Genomic DNA, 19,657 nt, shown 5'->3' with positions numbered 1-19,657 from the left:
GATCGAATTACAGCGATAATCAATCACTTGTATCGGCGCACTTCAGACCGATTAGACAAATGTTTACGCAAAAAGTAATTAAAAGGCGATTTATACCCAGAGTTAATTTCCCGCGCGACATGGGACCTGTTTGCGGGGAATCAAATGAACCATTTTTATGCAACATTGTAAATTTCATTATTATGAAGTATGTTATGGCCAGCAGAAAAAAATCCAAAACGGACACATCACGTGCTTCATTTCAGATTTAACCACTTCTTCGCCTACGCTGATTGGTGCATGCTCCATTGAGTAAAATAAGTGCGTAAGTGCGTGGGATGCGCGTCAATCACCAAGACGATCGTCAAGGCTCTATCAATACTAATTCAAAACCAGTACATTCGGTTAAGTTGTGTTCTAATGTATGGGGAAGATAAACAAATTATAGCCAGCCTTTTATGAATGTAGTACCTTTGGGTATGGTGCTTTACGCACACTAGCGTCTCCGCTGTCCGTCCGTCCGTCCGTCCGTCCGTCCGTCTGTCACCAGACTGTATCTCACGAACCGTGATAGCTAGACAGTTGAAATTTTCACAGATGATGTATTTCTGTTGCCGCTATAACAACAAATACTAAAACAGAATAAAATAAAGATTTAAGTGGGGCTCCCATACAACAAACGTGATTTTTGACCGAAGTTAAGCAACGTCGGGCGGGGTCAGTACTTGGATGGGTGACCGTTTTTTTGCTTGTTTTTTGTTGATGGTGCGGAACCCTCCGTGCGCGAGTCCGACTCGCACTTGGCCGGTTTTTTATTTCTTAACTCTAATACTTTTCTCAAAAATTAAAAAAAAAACCGTCAGCCGGGACATATTTCATACTAAAAGGGGGGTTGCGGCAGGGGTAGGGGTTGGGAGGCTAGTGTGCTTAAAGCACCATACCCAAAGGTATCATACTACATTCATAAAAGGCTGGCTATAATTTGTTTTTCAAAAAACACAATTTAACCGTGAATCGTGATGGCCGTTTTCGTCTACGTGACAGCGTGATAAAACGGTGTCCGTCAGTTTCTATCCCGTGGAGTTAATACATTTCGTTTTCTATGGAAAGCACCACGTGATCACCTGTCATTGTCATAGAAAAGTAAGCGCCGGAAGCTCCGGCCCGTACACGGCCCGGTCTGTGAGTCATCCTGAAGACTCCCTTAGAAAAAAAGCAAAAATTCAGTGCGATGTAGGCTATTGGCTGGTTAATTAGTAATCCGAGCTCTACACGCACTTATTCTGGTAGTTTAGGCGCACATTTTACGCCTGGCTGGAGGCGGGAGGCGTTTTATCACACGTCGTTACAAGAGATAGGAACAACAAGTTTATGGATGTCACGGTCTACCACACAACCGGACAGGAACAACCAATAGTTATTTTCGATACAAGTGCGAAAAAGAGGAAATTCGAAACGAGTGGCGATAAATTAAAACACGACCGAAGGGAGTGTTTTAAATCGACACGAGTTGCGAATTACCTATTCGCACGTGTATCGAACAACGTTTTGCAGTACATATGGCACTTTAAAATTTCGACATACGCACGAAAAGTGCTATTTTACGCACTAGTGCGGAAAAGTAGCCCCATATGTACTGTAAAATTATATTTGTCTAATGTTTGTAAATATTAGTTTGTGTTTATAACCTCAAAAATAAAAAAAACCTTACAAGATTAATCTTTATTCGTCAGTTTGGGAGTTCGCGTTAAAATATAAATAATGAATATAAAATATGAAATTCTGTTGGCCTAGAAACATAAAATATTTCAAGAATTAATTCCTTAATTATAATACATATACCTATAGTTTTACGATTACATAACCAACTTACCTAATATTTTCAATGAATGGCAAAGTTAATTGCTACCTCAAACTAATTTATATTTTTATTTTCATAGTTTATACATATTACTCAGTTAAACCCTCGGTGCGCGAGTCCAACTCGCACTTGCTCATTTTTAAATGTCAACTACCCAACCCACCACTTTGAAAATCAATGACGAAAGATGGCGTAGCTATGTTACGACAAAGGTGTAGGTTTCGCCTTGTCAAGTTTAAGCCCCTATCTACCGCCCTAGTCTGTCTGTATAACCATAATGAATATTATAGTGTAAAATAAAAATGTATTATATGCTAGTTTTATTAATGTATTTATACCTACAACCTGATAGTTATTGTGTCTGTGTTTTATTTGTAATATAATTGTTCGAGTATGTTCATCACAGAACATTATTAAAGAGGTTAGAATGGCTATCGCGCGCAGTTAGTATCGGAACTGAAGTGGTGTCGCCGCTCGTTCCTCTCCACATTTACTAACACTCGCGCAACGGTAGTAAAAACTTGTGTGCCTGGTTAATAGATACGCCTCCTTTAGACAGATTTGATGTCTGGCTTCTTAATCTGAAGGTTATTGTGGCGCAAAAAGGCATGTTTACCTACTTCGTTATTGGTCAGCGCGGGCGAGTAGCATGCGAGCGTTTGCTCAAAACCGGCGGCGACCGTACCCTGCTCGCATCGCCATTCTAACTTGTTCTGTGATGTACATAATGCTACACAAATATGATACAATATTACTGAGACCGTATCATTTAATTCTTACGTAAACATACCCACAAATTATGATTGAAATGAAAGTCGCACCTGAACCTCTTGGCTCCAACGCGTCTTCATCTCTTCTCAAGTAATAAATGCGTAAACAAACTAAACGCGCCGCCGCACCACCTATAAACTACCTTCTGTTAAACATTTCTCTTTCACTATTGCAAATTTATTGAAATCTAGTCCGCTCTCTTGCGCTTTAGCGCAACGCGTGCAAAGTTCCAATGGAGATAAGTACAAAAATATGGACTGGTACAGTTGGGATTTTCTACCCGTTCGGTGACGTAGAATCCAGGTAAAACACCGCGTAAACGTTTTATTGTTACTTGACTTTCGTTATTCCTTCTCAGATTAATTTTTCTAGAAAAGAGAGTTCACTAAACGGCGACCTTAGTGCTTAGCCGAGACCAGTCGTTCAGATACAACAATTTCGAGAAATATCAAAAGCGATTGTCTCTGTTAGTTACGTGTCTTGGTTGTGAGCAACAATTCGCTGCATATATTTCTGCCCATATGAATGACCACATGAATGAGCGCCATGCAGAAAAGAGTATACTTATTATAAAAATCATGTCCATATCTGCAACAATGTGTTTTATACTTTTGTGATGCTTTTGTATATTGTACATAAAAGCCAAGACGCTATGATGACAGCTGTATAATTATACAAATTTGATACTTTTTAACCGTACAGTGCTTTCCAGTTGTTTTCTTTAAACAAATGTTTTGAGAAAATTCATAATCCGCAATAATCTAATTTTGAAGGCGAAACGACAAGCTTACTCTTTTAACCCTTTTTATCATTAAGTACGACAAAGGAAATTTAAATTATTACCCTAGCTAGCGGTATTTGTCTTCACAAGTACGGCTCGCTCTTTTAACTAGTCAAGTATTCTCAGTACAAAATAAATAGACCTCTCAGTTCTTGACTTTGTCGGCTATAATATAAATTAGATTAATATGTGTACATAGGTGTACGAGTACTTACAGGGGCCATTTCGACTGAGTTATTAACAAGAATTAATGGCTACCAACGAACCCCCTGCTAGTATTTGTTGACGTATTTCATGATTTTATGTCCGAACTAGCTTTTGCCTGCTACTTCGTCGCGTACCACAATTCCATTTAGATCAAACATCAAACATTTGTTCCGTGTTGTTACGAGATGGAATAACAAACGGAAAGCGTACAATTTATTAATTTGTTAGAGTTGTGTGCATTTATTTCTATATTTGTGGAGACTGGTCTATTTAAGCTAACACGAGCTATTATATTTAGTTACTCTATTTTTGAGGATAATTACATGGACACAGACACACATCATTCGGTTCTCGTATGCTATTTTATTTTTATTGTCATTTTCTTACTTAATGAATGTTTTAATTAGGTATACAGGATTTTGACTCTTGGAGACCCTATACATCTCTAAGGATAATTTGATTAACTACTATATATTTGTAATCTTTTAGTTATGATGACACTTAGAGACATTTACATCTCTAAATAATTTTAGATTATAGTTTTGTATCTTTGTGTTCTTTTTTTTCAATACTATTGTTATAGCGTTTTTTTTTGTAATTCGACATTTAGAGACTTTATACATCTCTATGTAATACTTTAGTTTGATTTTATATTTGCGGCTTAGAAAGTTGTATTTTATAATTGTAGATGTGTTTTTTTTTGCTGTATGTAAATTCCATGTTGACGTGTAAAAGTGCCCTTGTGGCCTATTTGCTGAATAAATGTTGATGTTTTATGTTTGATGTTTGGCATACGTGTTTACAAATAATTACATTTAATCATTTTATGAGGTACCTACCCATTAATCGATTATTATGGATTAGCTTACTGGTAAATGTATTGTATTTTAGACGTTATTACATGCACACATACTGTACATTAAACTGAGCCCCCTATCCCTGCTCAACTTACAGGTTATTTTATGGTGTTTATCTTCACGGCGTTTCTTTATTTTATTTCATATTCTATCATGGTGACCGCAGATTCCATGATTTCTTTGTCTGAATGCTCAACGTGTTTCGATCTACTTTAGTGTCGTGCGACACGACTACACTACACTACCAAGCCGGCCACATCATATCAATCACTTGTTGCGCCAACAGTTTTCCGCCTGTAATGTGACGCACACGCCACTCGCGCAAATATGGAATCTGAAGGGTAACAGTATATCCCACATAAACAACACCTTCAAACACAAAATAATAATGTCACCTTACGATTATCAACATTCCAACAGTATCAACTATCGCTTACGTAGTAGCGTACGTACTTTTAGCTTAAAAGCCTCTCTCCTCCTGAAACAAGCTTGACTAAGTAACAACAGTTCCTCGCAATGGAGTCCCCCGAAATCATCGCGATAACTGGCTGGCTGGGTAAATTTATAGGCGACCTAAATATTATACATCGACTGGCAAATCCCGTAACGACGTAACTTACGTAAGAATTTTCTACAATTACGACATTCAAAGGTACCATCATCGGGCCGAATCAACGTAAGTACGTTAGGAATTTGCCTGCCGGGTCGTAATCGAGTCACTGTCAGTCACTAGCTTTAATTTAAAATTCATACAACGAGAACAAAATACGATACGAGTACGCCATTTTTGTAGCTGATCTGTAATTCTTTTTTATCATCGCTGGCAGTTAGCAATCGCCCGACACGCTTGCCGCGCCAAGCTACTTAAGGTGATATTCGGATGTCAACTGCAGCTTAATTACGACTTTACTGCGGCGTCGTTGATTCTGCCACACTGTAGGTATTTGTCAGCTTTCTTGATAAAATGAGTTGTGATAATTACTGCCATGAGTGCCAAGTCTTTGCAAACTACGCGTGGTTGTTGTCAAACTTTTCAAATAAAACCAGCCTTGCCTTGAGTAATATTGCAACCTAGCAAAATTGCGCAAGAGTATAGTTCCGTGCCTGACATTTGACACGTACCCATTCTCATATTGCCCATAAACGACACGTAGGCGTACATCGAGCCAGATGTCACGGTAATTCCCAGCAGTTCCGAGATCTAATACCATGATAATACGCAACACTTTTCACTCATCCATCATTTCGTCCCTTCATATTCATAGAAGCTACAGAAACGCTGATTTAGCAAACAAGTCGGGTCCTTTTTTGGACGGTATACGCCTACGGTATTTTATATAATTTGTATTTTCACTTTGACCCATTAGGGAAGTTGGCGTCTTGTTTTATTTTGCGAGTTTTTATCGTATTTGATAACTTCGTTAAAAGGGTAAATGCAGAATTGAAAGGAAGTTGTTTTTTCGTTTCCCTTAAACACCTCCACCACCATTTTTGTTGATAAAATATTTCTTTGTTGTCGATGTTGATTTGATAACAACGACAGATAAAAAAATACGCATTTTTACTACTCCGTACAGTTAGCAAGAGCGCGGTTCTTTCCTCTCGAAGGAAGTTTGACTGTACGAAATTATGTTACTAGTATTATTTTTTATTTTTGCTACCACCATACAACGTGTGGTGAACTTCTCTGGAATCACTCTAGTTAAGTGCAAATGCCCAAGCCTGATAAAAGCCAAAGTTCACCTGATAATTATTAGCTTCTCTATAGGTACCCACACGATACACAGTACACATTAGTCTACATATTTTTAGTACCTAACTGCGTTGTGTTTCGTAGTAAAGGGACCACAATAGGTAATATTAGAGGAAATACTCATATTCATATTTGTATTTTGTTCAATGTAACTGAAATTGGCTAACCAATTCCATTAACTCCACTACTCTTCAATGAAAACCATATATGTACTAACAATGTCTGGTTATAAGTTACATTTACCCTGTTATGTAAAAACAGTTTTACTTTTAAGTAACCTAGTCTTTACAAATATTCTGAAGTAATTCATAAATATACCTTAGAATATTGATAAAATATACACGAACATTGCGGTAAAAAATATTATTTGAGGTAACCCAGTAATGAATAAGGAAATAATGAGGTAAACAAGGAAGATAATGAAAAACTCACGGCGTCGGTTATCAATAAGTTATCATAAGATTCATCAATGAAAGATATAGGTGTACATCATTTTGGGCAGACGGACGGGGCCCGGGGTCAATATGATTATGTCGCCTGCCTATTAATAGGCGGTGTGCAGCGGCGCGAGTCATCGATCCTCGACACACCTCCGGCCACGGTGTTTAAAACGTGCATCTGGTATCATAGGAACTCGTGTAGAAGGGCTTTATACATGCTCTGTCAGATTAGGAGACGAATTTCCTATTATACAGACACTTACAATTATACCTTATTCAAAGATGAGCGCATAAATGTATGACACGCAGATATGTCAGTACAAAAAGTTTGTAAGTCTCAAATATTTTTGCGCACTCGTCTGAAATGCAAGATTTTATTGAATAAATTTAGACGAACGGCCCAGATACGGAGGAGTCTGCTTAGCTATTCAATTTCAAGATGTGTCTTAGCTTATGTGGACCTATTTTTTATCTTTTTCGAACTCCCATAATGTTGGTTTGCACAGAAAACGAGCCACTGATAATGAAAATTGCTTTTAATTTAGAAAAATCATAAAATAAATATTTTTGCTCAAATATGTATTTCCTAAGGTCTGTACGGATATGATGGTCGTTCTTGTCTACGTGACAGCGTGATAAAACGGTGTCCGTCACTTTCTTTCCCACGGTGTTAAACAGTGACAGTTATTTTATCACGTGGATAAAAATGGATAAAGCTATCCATAATAGGCTGGCTGCTTCATATTGTAATAAATTGGCACCATGTTGCAATAAACTTATCATTCACATTTAAACATGTACGTGCCTACCACCTGTTGTTCCCCGAGCTCGTGGTCGATTCTCCAACGAATGGAGCTCGCGTCGCGCGCGATATTACATGACACGTCTAGGGCGGCGAGAGGGCATTGTATTTACAAATACCAATACAAATGCATTTATTTCATTACTTTTTACATCAGTTCTTAGGTATAATATAAGGGTTAGGTATTAGGTAATTAGTCCATCTTAGGTACATGAAGTAAGGAGGTAAGTATTTATCTAAACATTGTGCAACAAATTGTGTAAGTAATGAAAAAGGTGCGGGTACAGCTTGCTGAATTTAAACCCGCCCTTGGTCAGCTAATTGGAATGGTATTAAGATTAAATATTTTTTAAATTATGAAATTCACAATAAAAACCAAAACTTTAGTATGTAACAATAGTTTCCTTACGGGGTACTTAATACAGGAACAGTATAGCATATGTTTCGTGTGGTTAGTATTTACCTAAAAGTTAACTTTATGAACGCATCCCTCACGGGGCTGGTCACGTGTATATTCTCAAACTCTTTTTGATAATTCATGTACAACTTTTTAAGTCTAGATTTGAACTGTTGGATACTCTTTGCCTCACGCACAGGAGAGGGGATTAGTGTCCGACCGAAGGTTCGGTTTCGGTTTCGGTTTCGGCCAGTTTCGGCCAAAAAATCATGTTTCGGCCGTAGTTTCGGTTTCGGCCAAAAAACGGCCGAACCTTTCGGCCGGGCCGAAACATACGCAATGGTACTTCTTTCTATGAAACTAAACTATGTGACAAAGACCAAAAGTTGTGGAACAAGTAGGACAACAATATTAATACATGTACTAATTTATGTATACAGAAATTAATCGGTTTATTATTAAACACAATTCCACTAATGATGGGGCCACTGAACGGTCGACGCAGTCTTAAGAGGCTGTCAATACCTAAAACGCGCACACTGGCTAATTGTATCGTAGTAAATGAGATAGCACTGTCGCACGTTACTGGGCCTGGGCAAGGGAATAATAAGAAAACTCATCATCTTCCTCGCGTTATCCCAGCATTTTGGCCACGGCTCATGGGAGTATGGGGTCCACTTGACAACTAATCCCAAGAATTAGCGTCGCACTAGTTTTTACGAAAGCGACTGCCATGCCATCAGACTGACCTTCCAATCCAGAGGGTAAACTAGGCTTTATCGGGCTAGTCCGGCTTCCTCAATGGTAAATATCAAATGATATTTCGTACATAAGTTCCGAAAAACTCATTGGTACGAGCCGGGGTTTGTAGTGTTTGTACCTGCGACCTTTGGATTGAAAGTCGCACGCTCTTACTCACCGCTAGGCCACCAGCGCTCAAGAGAATAATAAGAAAACTATTGAAATAAAAATAATTGTGGATTATTTGTGTAATATTACTCGTTAGCGGTTTAGGTAAGTATAAGTAAATGTTTTGACAAATTGATTTTAATTTCAGACAATTAAGTCAAGAAATAAAGACATTAGAAACGTTTAATGGTGATTTTAAGACCAAAATTTGCAATTATTTTCTATCGAGCCGATGTCGTTCAATCATGTATCGAGTGCGGCCCCGGTCTTAAAATATATAAATATTAACATAGGTATTAAATATATTTTTTGCTTCACTAAATCAATTAGTTTTTCTTAAAAGGGACTACCTGCGGTTTTCATCGATTTTTGACAAGTTTTGAATCGTATCTCCTACTTTTGCACTACAGATAGATTTTTATAAGACAAACGGCTATCGGTTCTTCAATCTTTATCTCCATTATTGTCTACCGGATTTTGAAAGAAATTGATACTATTTTATGATTTTTTTAAACATTGTCTAAAAGAACACTTTTTTGTATCTAGATTGCTGTGAAGGATATTACTTATACGAAATCTACATATTTGGGTTCGTCTTTGACGTGTCGTAAAACGTGTCTAGGGTTTTAATTTTTAACGAATTAACACAAAAGTTATAGCCAGAAAACCAGTTTTTTGGCCTTAAATTGTTCAACTTTGATGCCAAATATCTCGAAGACAATGAACTTTGAAGTAAATATGGAATACTATATTGCTTAAAGCCGTTGCTGTTAATATGATAAGCTACAAAAAACATAAGAAAACTAAGGGTTTCAGATCGAAGGTCATTGGCGTGGCGGAGCCCCTTAAGTAACATCAATTTCAAGGGCATTGGGTGTTGACAGCCCCGTAATATGAGTTTAAAAGCGGTTTTATGACATTTTTTGAACGATTTTAACATGTCTTCAAAAGTTTCGGTTTCGGTTTCGGTTTCGGCCGAAACTAGAGCCAAAGCCGAACATTCGGTTTCGGTTTCGGTTTCGGCAAAAAAACATGTTTCGGTCGGACACTAGAGGGGATATCGTTCCAACGTTTGGTGGCAGCGTAGCGAAATGACCCCCTGAACGCGGCGGATTTAATGCATTATACACTTTTTTTTTTTTTTTATACCACATAGGTGGCAAACAAGCATACGGGCCGCCTGATGGTAAGCAGTCACCGTAGCCTATGGACGCCTGCAACTCCAGAGGTGTTACATGCGCGTTGCCGACCTTTTTTTAAAAACCTGTACACTCCTTTTTTGAAGAACCCCATATCGTAGACCCTCGGGAAAACCTCGGAAGGGAGCTCATTCCACAGCCGGAGCGTCCGCGGGAGGAAATTCCTCTTAAACCGCACAGTACGCGACCATTTAGGTTCTAGGGTGCACTATCGACTAACCGCATTATTCATAAACCTCTGCTTAGTTAATCAGCTAATGATCGTCGTTTGTCCCTATCTATGGCATAACGACAGATAGTGACAAACGACGACCATCAACTGATTAAGTAAGCAGCCGTTTATGAATAACGCCATAAGTATATTTAGGTACTCACACCATTCAGTGACATATTATCTCACCTAAGTGTTTGGTTATTCGCGATATAATTTTGTTATGCCCACAACGACGTCCACGGCGTTCGATGGGGACCCCAGGAATCCTGCCGCGAAAAACGAAATTTCTTTATCTGCCTCTCTGTCGCTCGAATATGCAAGAGCGTTAGAAAGGCAGACAAAGAAATTTCGATTTTGATTTCAAATCCGGGACAACGCTAGGCAGATGATCACGTAGCGCATAGAAACAAAAAAGAAACGAAAACTTTTCTACAGCTAAGCCTAATGAAGTACCTAGTAATTAAAAGTATCTACTGTAGTGGAATTTAAGTTAAGAAAATAACGTTTGTAAAATAAACTTTCATAATGGTTAAGATAACTGCTTTGATTAATTAATATTACTGAGTAACTCAACACTCAGAAAAAAGGTCTTATTTATATTTCAAAGTTAGGTACCTCTTCTGAAATACAAAGAGGCATCTTATTTATTGCTAAAATTAATGTTAGTTACGTGCTTGACTATTAAATGTTTTGGTCAAGATAAATCCATTAACATTTTCGTGACGTCGTAAACATAAATGGACTGATATTTATGACTTTAAGTGAGGATTTACGATGTAAGTACAATACGAGTAGAAACAAAAAGTAATAACTAACACTTTGCCATTCAATAATAACTTACCTAGATTAGTACTACATATATAGTACCTAGTAGGTAGAAGTTTGCCACGTGAATGCATCATTTTAAAAATCTTAATACCGGATTACAAAACTTTTACTACACAAACAAGCGTGCGGTTCGAAAATTAAAGGCCTGTGCACACCGGATGCGTGTGCGTTGACGTGCACATTGTAATATACAGATCCTTATGAGAGACGGCACACCGCTTGCGTGACATGTGTGTGCACGGCTCCAATATTTCAGCGCACGTGCACGTGCATATTTACGAACACGCAGTCGTTGGCTCTGGCCTTTAATAAATATTGACTGACAAAACAACACCCCTATTTACCTTAACTTAACTAGACAATCTATCAAAAATACGTAATTCTAAATGAACTGGTGTACCGCTAGCTGATTTGTAGTCCTAATTGAATGTAAATCTTACACGTGATTGATAAGATGGGCAAAGTCTTTTTTAAACTAGGTAGGTACAGTTATTCTCTTACAAAAATACTATGCAGAATTTTAAATTGCGACTGATATAAATACCCAACCTCGCCCATCTCTAGCCGCTGTAATATAAAGTGAACGCTGACATCTTGAAGAATTGATTCGCGTGAGCATTCTACTAAGCAGGCCCTTCTCGCCCAACTCGTAGCGATCCATCTTCACGTACTAACCCACTATTTGTAGCTTGAATTTTTAGATTAGGGTATTCATGATTCTTAACGATACGCAACAATATATTAAAATTTATGGACTTTTTTTATAGTAGTCGAATATTTAAAATATTTAGGTAAGTGTAGATATACCTAAACTTCGTGCTCGAAAATCATGGACTTGGGGTGTGAGAAAGCGCATTTATCCCTACCTGGATGTGTCGCTGCGGCCAACGCGGAGTCTCGCTTTCGTAGGCTGATTTCGCTTCCTCGAAATTCGTGCGTGAACAGTATATTACATTAAATTCCTACATGATGTGCCTACCTACCTCGTCTATAGGTTCTCAGACATGGTTTTCGAACGGGAACAGGTAGAATTAAGTATCGTTAAGACCCTTTGCGCGTGGCAGTCTGAAAGGGGTTTAATTTATATTGTGTAAGGAGGTACTTTTTAATATAACCCTGGAGAAGGGTCTTAGTAAAAAAACGCCCACCACTTTTGATAATTTCGAGTTAAAACGAAAGTATAACAATGAATATTAATAAGATTAAACAAACGAAGCTTAGTTTCAAAGATAAAATATCAACTCACCCGAAATTATTAAGATTACCTACTCATAATGAAATGTTTACCTGCTGATTTGCTTATCAATTATTTAAAATTCTTAACAAGGATTAATCCATCTCGAACAATTCTGTTGAGAATGCCCGCTATAAAATATGAATCCTTTAAAATATTTCCGATTCTTTAGGTAGATACTCAGGCCACTCAACGAGGTAAGAATTAATTACGCAATCGTTTTAATTAGATAAGTTAATTTCTTCGCAAACAGTGGGACTAACGAGAATCATCTTTATTGACTGAGGGCATACCGGTATACAGGGTGTCTCATTTAAATCGGTCAGTATGGGAAAGTCTGAAACTATAAGACATACGAAGATCTGTTCTTAGGAACCATGTCATCGATTTTAATAAGAAGAAAAACTGCATTCATACATTTAAAAAAAACCTGTATACTCAGCTCGGGAATCGAACCCGGTTGTTTTGAAAAAAATAAACTTACACTATTTCTATTTAGATATCGATTGTGTAGAATGTGTAGGTCTTAAGCAGTAAATGGCTCTATGAAACATGATGTCTAAAATGAATAAAATGCATTATTTTCATATTCTTTAATTTATTTTAGCAAGTGTTCGAAATTCCTTTTTATTATTTTGAGTACAGGTTTTTTTTTTAATGTGTGAATGCAGTTTTTTTTCTTATTAAAATCGATGACATGGTTCCTAAGAACAGATCTTCGTATGTCTTATAGTTTCAGACTTTCCCATACTGACCGATTTAAATGAGACACCCTGTATACCCGGTTATGCACGCCTGCACGGGGTTATCCTTACAAACTGAATCGAAAAAGAAACCTAGTGTACCTACTTTACTCGTGAATCCAATTAATGCGATGAATGGAATACATTTTTTTACAACTAAGAAAGTGGTAAAATACTTTAACTGTAAGAATATTGTACGATGTTATAAGATCTAGGGTTTGATTACACAAGTTTATAAAAACTTACCAACATTGGTCACACGTTATACCTAACCGTATATATATATATATACCTATACGTGTGGATTATTTACCACGAGTTTCATTTTAGGGCCGAACTTCGGTAATCATAATCAATGTCATTAGTGATCTGTTTAATGTTTGCATAATACCTACATACTTTCTTCAATGCTGTATGCAGAGTCATCTAATGAATACTATGAAAACCCACTATACACTCACGGAAGGTCACATACGTGGGTGTAATGAAGGTCACATACATTTCCGTAATGTCACACTTGACATTTCAGTGTCGCCTTTTACATAAGATCTCCAAAAAATATGTTTACGTCATGTAACGTTATAATCCACTTAGGAGGATTTGATTAGCTTTAGGTTTCAGGCAAAGGCATAAAAAGAAAACAGAATAGGTAGATGGATTATTAGGAATGTGTCCCTAAAACAAATCAGATAGTGTAATGTCCTGACGATTATAATTCGCTATTCTGACACTCACATGTGGGTGTGTGGGTACAGTTTTATCACTAAGTACCTACCTTTTATTTTACTATAGGTAATGACGTACCTACCTACTACTACCTACGCACATTGTTGCCATATGTTGCTATTAAGCGGCTTGTAGCGACACTGTCTCAGGTCCAAATAGAATCTTGTCAGGCTTACATTGTATTTTTAAGTGTACTTATAATTGATATAAAATTTAGGGCATTTGGAAATGACATTGTATTAGGAATTTTGAAGTTATTTCTGTAAACTCATAAGTTTAGGGATATCATCAACATCAAGACATCAAGCGTTGAAGCAAGACTATTCAGAATCCTAAATTAAACTTGCAAACCTACATTAACTTCTAGGCAGAGTAGATATATACAGAGTAATCCATCTGGAGATGGATTACGAATGTCATTCGCATGCCCTGCGTAAAAAACGTTTTGGACGCGTTAAAAAGACACCCCTAGCCTAGCCTATCGTCGTCAGTTGATGCGTTCAAGATATAAACGTCCAGCGTGATGCCACAAGAATTCGCGGCTGGAGATAGTTCACTGCCATTTCCCTTATACTGTGTTCTAGGAACCCTCCGTGTGTTCTGGACAGGCGGGTTTCTTAGGGCAAATTGTGGCGTCAGCGGCGTGTCGCTGCCACGCGCCAATTTACCTCACTTAACTGTCTTGGAATGGTCATTTCACTTTGCAGACTATTAATAGGGATTATCGAGGAAATCAGTTTCACAGCAAAACTAGGCGAACTGGGAATTACATGCCTATAGGTACTTAATTGTACACAGACATCTAACCGCTGTAAAGGGTTTGAATCATCAGAATGTATTGTAAATTCCAGATACACGGTAAAATTCGTAAAATGGTTTTATTTAATTACCTAGGTAATGAAATATTTAAAAAAAAACATCATTTTGGATTAATCTTTTTTGGTACCAGAGATGTGCTAAGTTGTGAAATCCATTAATTTCACTTAACTTTTTTAATTTTCATTGCTTTTTTGGGTTGACTGGCGGATGTAGCTTAAAATTGGCTTATCTTGAAATACAATAATAATTATCTTAATAATGGTGGTATTAACCTCAGTTAATCAATTTAATCCTATTATAAAAAAGTGTAGTTTTTAAAATCTAACTCAAATGAATATTACTCGCAGTGCATCTAAATAATTTCAAACCGAGATGAGATTTCGTCCGTTTCCTTAGAGATGAAAGTACGAATATCCTGTAGGGGTTATTAGGTATATCGTATATTATCCTTTCGCCGGATATGAGCAACAGGAAAACAAACAATACCTTTCTCTGTTCTTCTTAGCAGAAAATGGCCTGATAAAAAGAATAGATTAATATCGCCTTAAAACGAAGCTTTAAAGTGGTGAGGTTGCGTCAGCGCGAGCGAGGGACGCGACAACTACTTAGCCACGCGCCTCTTACCGCCACAACCAAGGTACAGGGCATCGGGCCTTTGTGTTAGCAGTCAGTGGTCTATGATATATTTTTCGCTCATGTATACTTATCTCAATTTCCCTTCAAAGTGTCGCTTTCCAGGTGGAAAGCGACAGCGGTGGAAAGGTTTCCACCGTCGATATGTAAGTAATTTAGACAAACTTTGGTTTTAACACAACTCTATTCAAACGAGAGAAACCATTACATTGTTTCCTTATTATAATGTGCGCGACATTGCTTATTTGTTGCGAGGCTTTCTACTCAATAAATTACTTTATGTCGGTATTTACACTGCCGATTGTCTACGAGTAGGTTGGTTCCCTAAACAAACTTACTAGAGAACTTAAAAGAATAAGTCATTTATTAATAGCTAATCACAATTAATAAATTGTCGCCATGCTGTCGATGGGTTTCCGCGCTATTGGGGAAAGTTGCTATAAAAATATCTTCATTTGTAAAAACTCTTCGACTCCATACCTACATATGAATAAGAATTTATTTCAACAACCTTATTTATGGTTATTCGTAAAGTTATTTTAACATTAACATAAGAACCGCAGTTGGTAAGTAGTTTCCGATATAGTACTCGGATTTAACAACAACGAGCAGCATTTGCAAATGGAAATGGTTAGCGCATTTCCTCGAAACATATTTCCATGACTTTACGAGTATGAAGTAGGTAAAGTGGTATTTTCTGTACGTAGGTAGCCACTCATATATTTTCTACAATCGGAAAACAATGTTTTATAAACACCTTTTTAGGGTCCTGTAGTCAAATAGGAACCCTTATAGTTTCGCCATATCCGTCTGTCCGTCCGCGGCTCCGTGATCGTTAGTGCTAGAAAATTTTAGGGTACCCCCCTACACATAATGGGGGGTTTAAAACACAATTTTTGATTTGAAAAGCCCTTTTTTTTACACCTTATTAAGTGCTTAAATAATTAAACCAATTAATTATTCGTCTAAAGGTGTAATAATTTGTTATAAATACCTACATTGTTTAACCCGCGCACCAATAAGCGAGAGCAAACGTGTCATACCATTATAAAGACCATTATAGATTAAACATTCCGAACACCGCTCGATCGCCACAACTACACCCCCATCGCCATCACATCCACCCTACATCATCGCCATCGCCATCGCCATCGCCATCACACCATCATCATCATAATCATCGTCATCATCGCGTTGTGACTTCGCCGCTTTTCACAATATGGCCGCAATGTTACAAGCCGTCGTTAAAATCGTCGAATGCTCCAGTTATAGTTGGGCGCCATTATACAGTAGCAGCTGGCGCGGAAACTGCCCACTCGTTACTGGCGCCGGCTTTTCATCGATTCACATTTAAAATTACCTACCAGTTACATATGGATATTTTGTTATGAAAATTATTTTATTTTATGAACTAGATTTTTTTTAGAGACTAGCCGAGGCGAAGACGTGGCCTACGATGGAGCGAGCTCGCCCAGAAGGTGCCCTGTTCACCCTTGATTTGAAGGTTGCCGGGTTATATGAGCTCACAAATATAGACGTCGAGATGGTACTAAATTCTTATTATTCTGCAATAAGTAGGTAAAATAGGTATAATATATATTAATTTATAAAATTTAGTCTGCGAGCATCGCGCGTTAATTTCGCATCGGGGATAATTTTATCTTAAGCATAATCCGTTCATGTAGGGCTAATTTCGGCGAGTCTAGGGGTTGCAGCTATGCGATGGAACATCGCAAAAACGCCCTCTAAAATATAATACTGCCCGCATTATTACACCTCTATGTAGATCAGGCTTTAGAATTCACCGTGAGCACCGTGTCAGGTTCGAAATACTAACCGAAAACTTTCTAACATGATATCAACGCTACACGCACGTTACAACCGCTTTATTATTAACAGCTTTGATTCAAACAGGAATATTAAAGTAAATGGGGCTTTCCTAAATTTTAACACCCCTAAAGCGGGGGATGTCATTACTCAGACGTGAGCCATCATTGAGAATATCCGTTTTATTGTTTGTAAGTGTTGTAAAACACTTTATAACTGCGCACGTAACATTTTAATGCGTACTTTCAATTTAGAGAGGATTTCAGACAGCGTGTGATTTATATGAATTTTTTTGTAATATTAAGGCTTTATAGATTACCTAAGTGGGTTTATTTTATAAGTATACGGTCATCAAAGACCTTAAATTCAAATGGATTTTCCGCCGGCCATTCCGCTGAGGCGCTGTAATTCCTCTCCGCATTTCATTCTGCAGGTAATTATACTAATTATCTTGAAAGTAATAAAATAAACTTTATTATTTCATAGATTTATTACAAAATAATCGTACACAAGCTTGACAAAATAAAGTAAAAATAACAAATTGTGCATTAAGTAGATAGCAAAACATACACAGGCAACATTAAAAAATACGCACGTAAATGCTTTAAAAAGTAAAAATCCTAAAAAGTAATAGGTAATTTAACTTCTGCCGAATCAAGGCTAACTTCGTTTTAAAAATCGTGGTGAAAAGGTGGTATATATTTAATCCAACAAGAAGACTGGATACCTAGCTACAGGTAGGTATATCATTTGTTACAAAAAAACAGAAGTGGAAATAGCATTGGTTCAAAATAACACAATTATTTAATGACTTCATAAATAGGTACTAGGACTAGCACCTAGTAGATAAACGCATTTTTTCTGAATAACGCTATTTTTAACAAAACGGTTTCCATCGACAATAATATCTCTAAACACTGATATTAAGGCACTGCTATTTGGAACGCCTTAGTAATCAACATTTAAAATATAATTATGTACACTGCTACAGTTTGATAACGTATTTAATTCATTGAAAACATCTCGTGTATTCGAGTTTAGTTAGTACTATTAGGCCTCGATAAAGAACATGTGTCATAATACCAAGTAAATACATTCGGTAACGGTTGTACAATTTAAACTTAATTATTTAATCTTTCAAACAACATAATATCAACAGATTCAAATCAAAAATATCACTGTATACAACTTTGATGGTTACTGCATTAATCGATGGAAATAACAACAATCCCATAAAATTTTATGTATTAACAAAACAATATTCACAGCTCAAACACAGTTCCTGACTTCTTCTACTTTACACAGCTTTTAAACAGCTAATATAATTTTGTTCATCTTAAATATTTCAGTTTGTCGGAAGACGGCACAATTTAAACATTGCTTAAATGCAAATATATTCTGTATGGTAAAATGTCCAAAATCAGCAGAGTAGTATATAATAAATGTTAGTGCAGTAAGCACATAATAATAAGCAAAATCATACAATTCAAAACTGAGTTAAGTAGACAAATGAGATTAAATACTTGAAGCGATAATATTATGTTGTGTAGCGATATTAACGATTTACTTCAGCTTCTAGCTGTTGGCTACACTTATTGGTAATAAGTTTTCAGGATTTCAATCACTTTCAATACACATCTTATACACGTCATCGTAAGAAAAATATATCAAAATACACAAATACACTCACAAGCTTCGCATAGTGGAGATGAAAATATACACGATACGAAATAAGAGTTCAGTTAAGCACAGCGATAGTTAGCGGAAGCCTCTCGGGGTAAGATGGTGCAGGTTAAAGTGGTAGGCGACTGCAAGCATCGCGGTGCGGAAATCAAAGACAAGTAGAAAGAACTCTCCCAGCCACTCGGTCGGGGTCATCCTTTCTACTACTTCATGTCAACGGGAGCTCATGAGCCTCTCACACTGTGCCAGCAAGTATTTCTTCTGTTGTTCGTCGACTAAAAATATCACTTTACCGGATCCGGAGCTCGGGAACATGCCCAACACCTTTTTCTTCGCAGTCGGTATGTACACCCCCTTCGCGACGGCGGTCGGTACTTCGGGTAGCTCCGACCAGAGGTAGGTCCACAGGATCTGTGAAGAGATAAAACTATGAGCAGCTTTCTAAAAATAACTCAGGGTGAGCTGCTTAGTAATGACCTTGAACTAGTCTAAAAAGGTTGTACGAGTAGGTTCGCGCGGAGCTTGAATCAGTTCGCTAGTTTCGAGCAATTTTGCGGGCCAACGGTCGATCGGACACCCTCCTATTTAACGATAACTCACTGGCTTTATTCAAAAATATTCTGTAGGTGGGATACATCCCATTCAGCGAGAATCGCTTTACTTGACGTTGTATATCGTAAAGTTGTACCTAGTAAAAATTTCCCACGTCCGTATCGTATTTCTCGTCTTTGGCAGGTAGAAAGGATCTGTTCATTACTACGAGGCTTTTGCTTTTTGAAACTACAAACTATTGTTTACTGTGAAGTTTGTATAATAAAACTTCTTTCTTCTTTACTGGTTTTTGATATAGTTCGTTTTTTTTAGCATTAGAAAGAACTTGAAAGAAGGTAAGCGATTTTGACATGTCTTTTAATTGAAAAACACTTTTTAAAAATCAATAACTATTACTTATGAAAGCAGAAGACTATAAAAGATCGTATTAGATTCATAATTG

General features: G+C 37.2%; 1 protein-coding gene across 1 annotated transcript in view; it reads right to left on the bottom strand.

The window, feature by feature from the left end:
- Nucleotides 1-18,379: 18,379 nt before the first annotated feature.
- LOC134649648 (intermembrane lipid transfer protein Vps13) overlaps nucleotides 18,380-19,657 on the bottom strand; it is a 122,667-nt gene continuing 121,389 nt past the window's right edge. The window contains exon 62 of the mRNA XM_063504486.1: nucleotides 18,380-19,074. Coding sequence (XP_063360556.1) covers nucleotides 18,877-19,074 — 198 coding nt within the window. The 3' untranslated portion in view covers nucleotides 18,380-18,876. The remainder of the gene's footprint in view (nucleotides 19,075-19,657) is intronic.

The sequence above is a fragment of the Cydia amplana genome, chromosome 7 (assembly GCF_948474715.1).
Source record: "Cydia amplana chromosome 7, ilCydAmpl1.1, whole genome shotgun sequence".
In the NCBI taxonomy this organism is placed as follows: domain Eukaryota; kingdom Metazoa; phylum Arthropoda; class Insecta; order Lepidoptera; family Tortricidae; genus Cydia; species Cydia amplana.
This window is presented reverse-complemented; position numbering and strand designations above follow the sequence as displayed.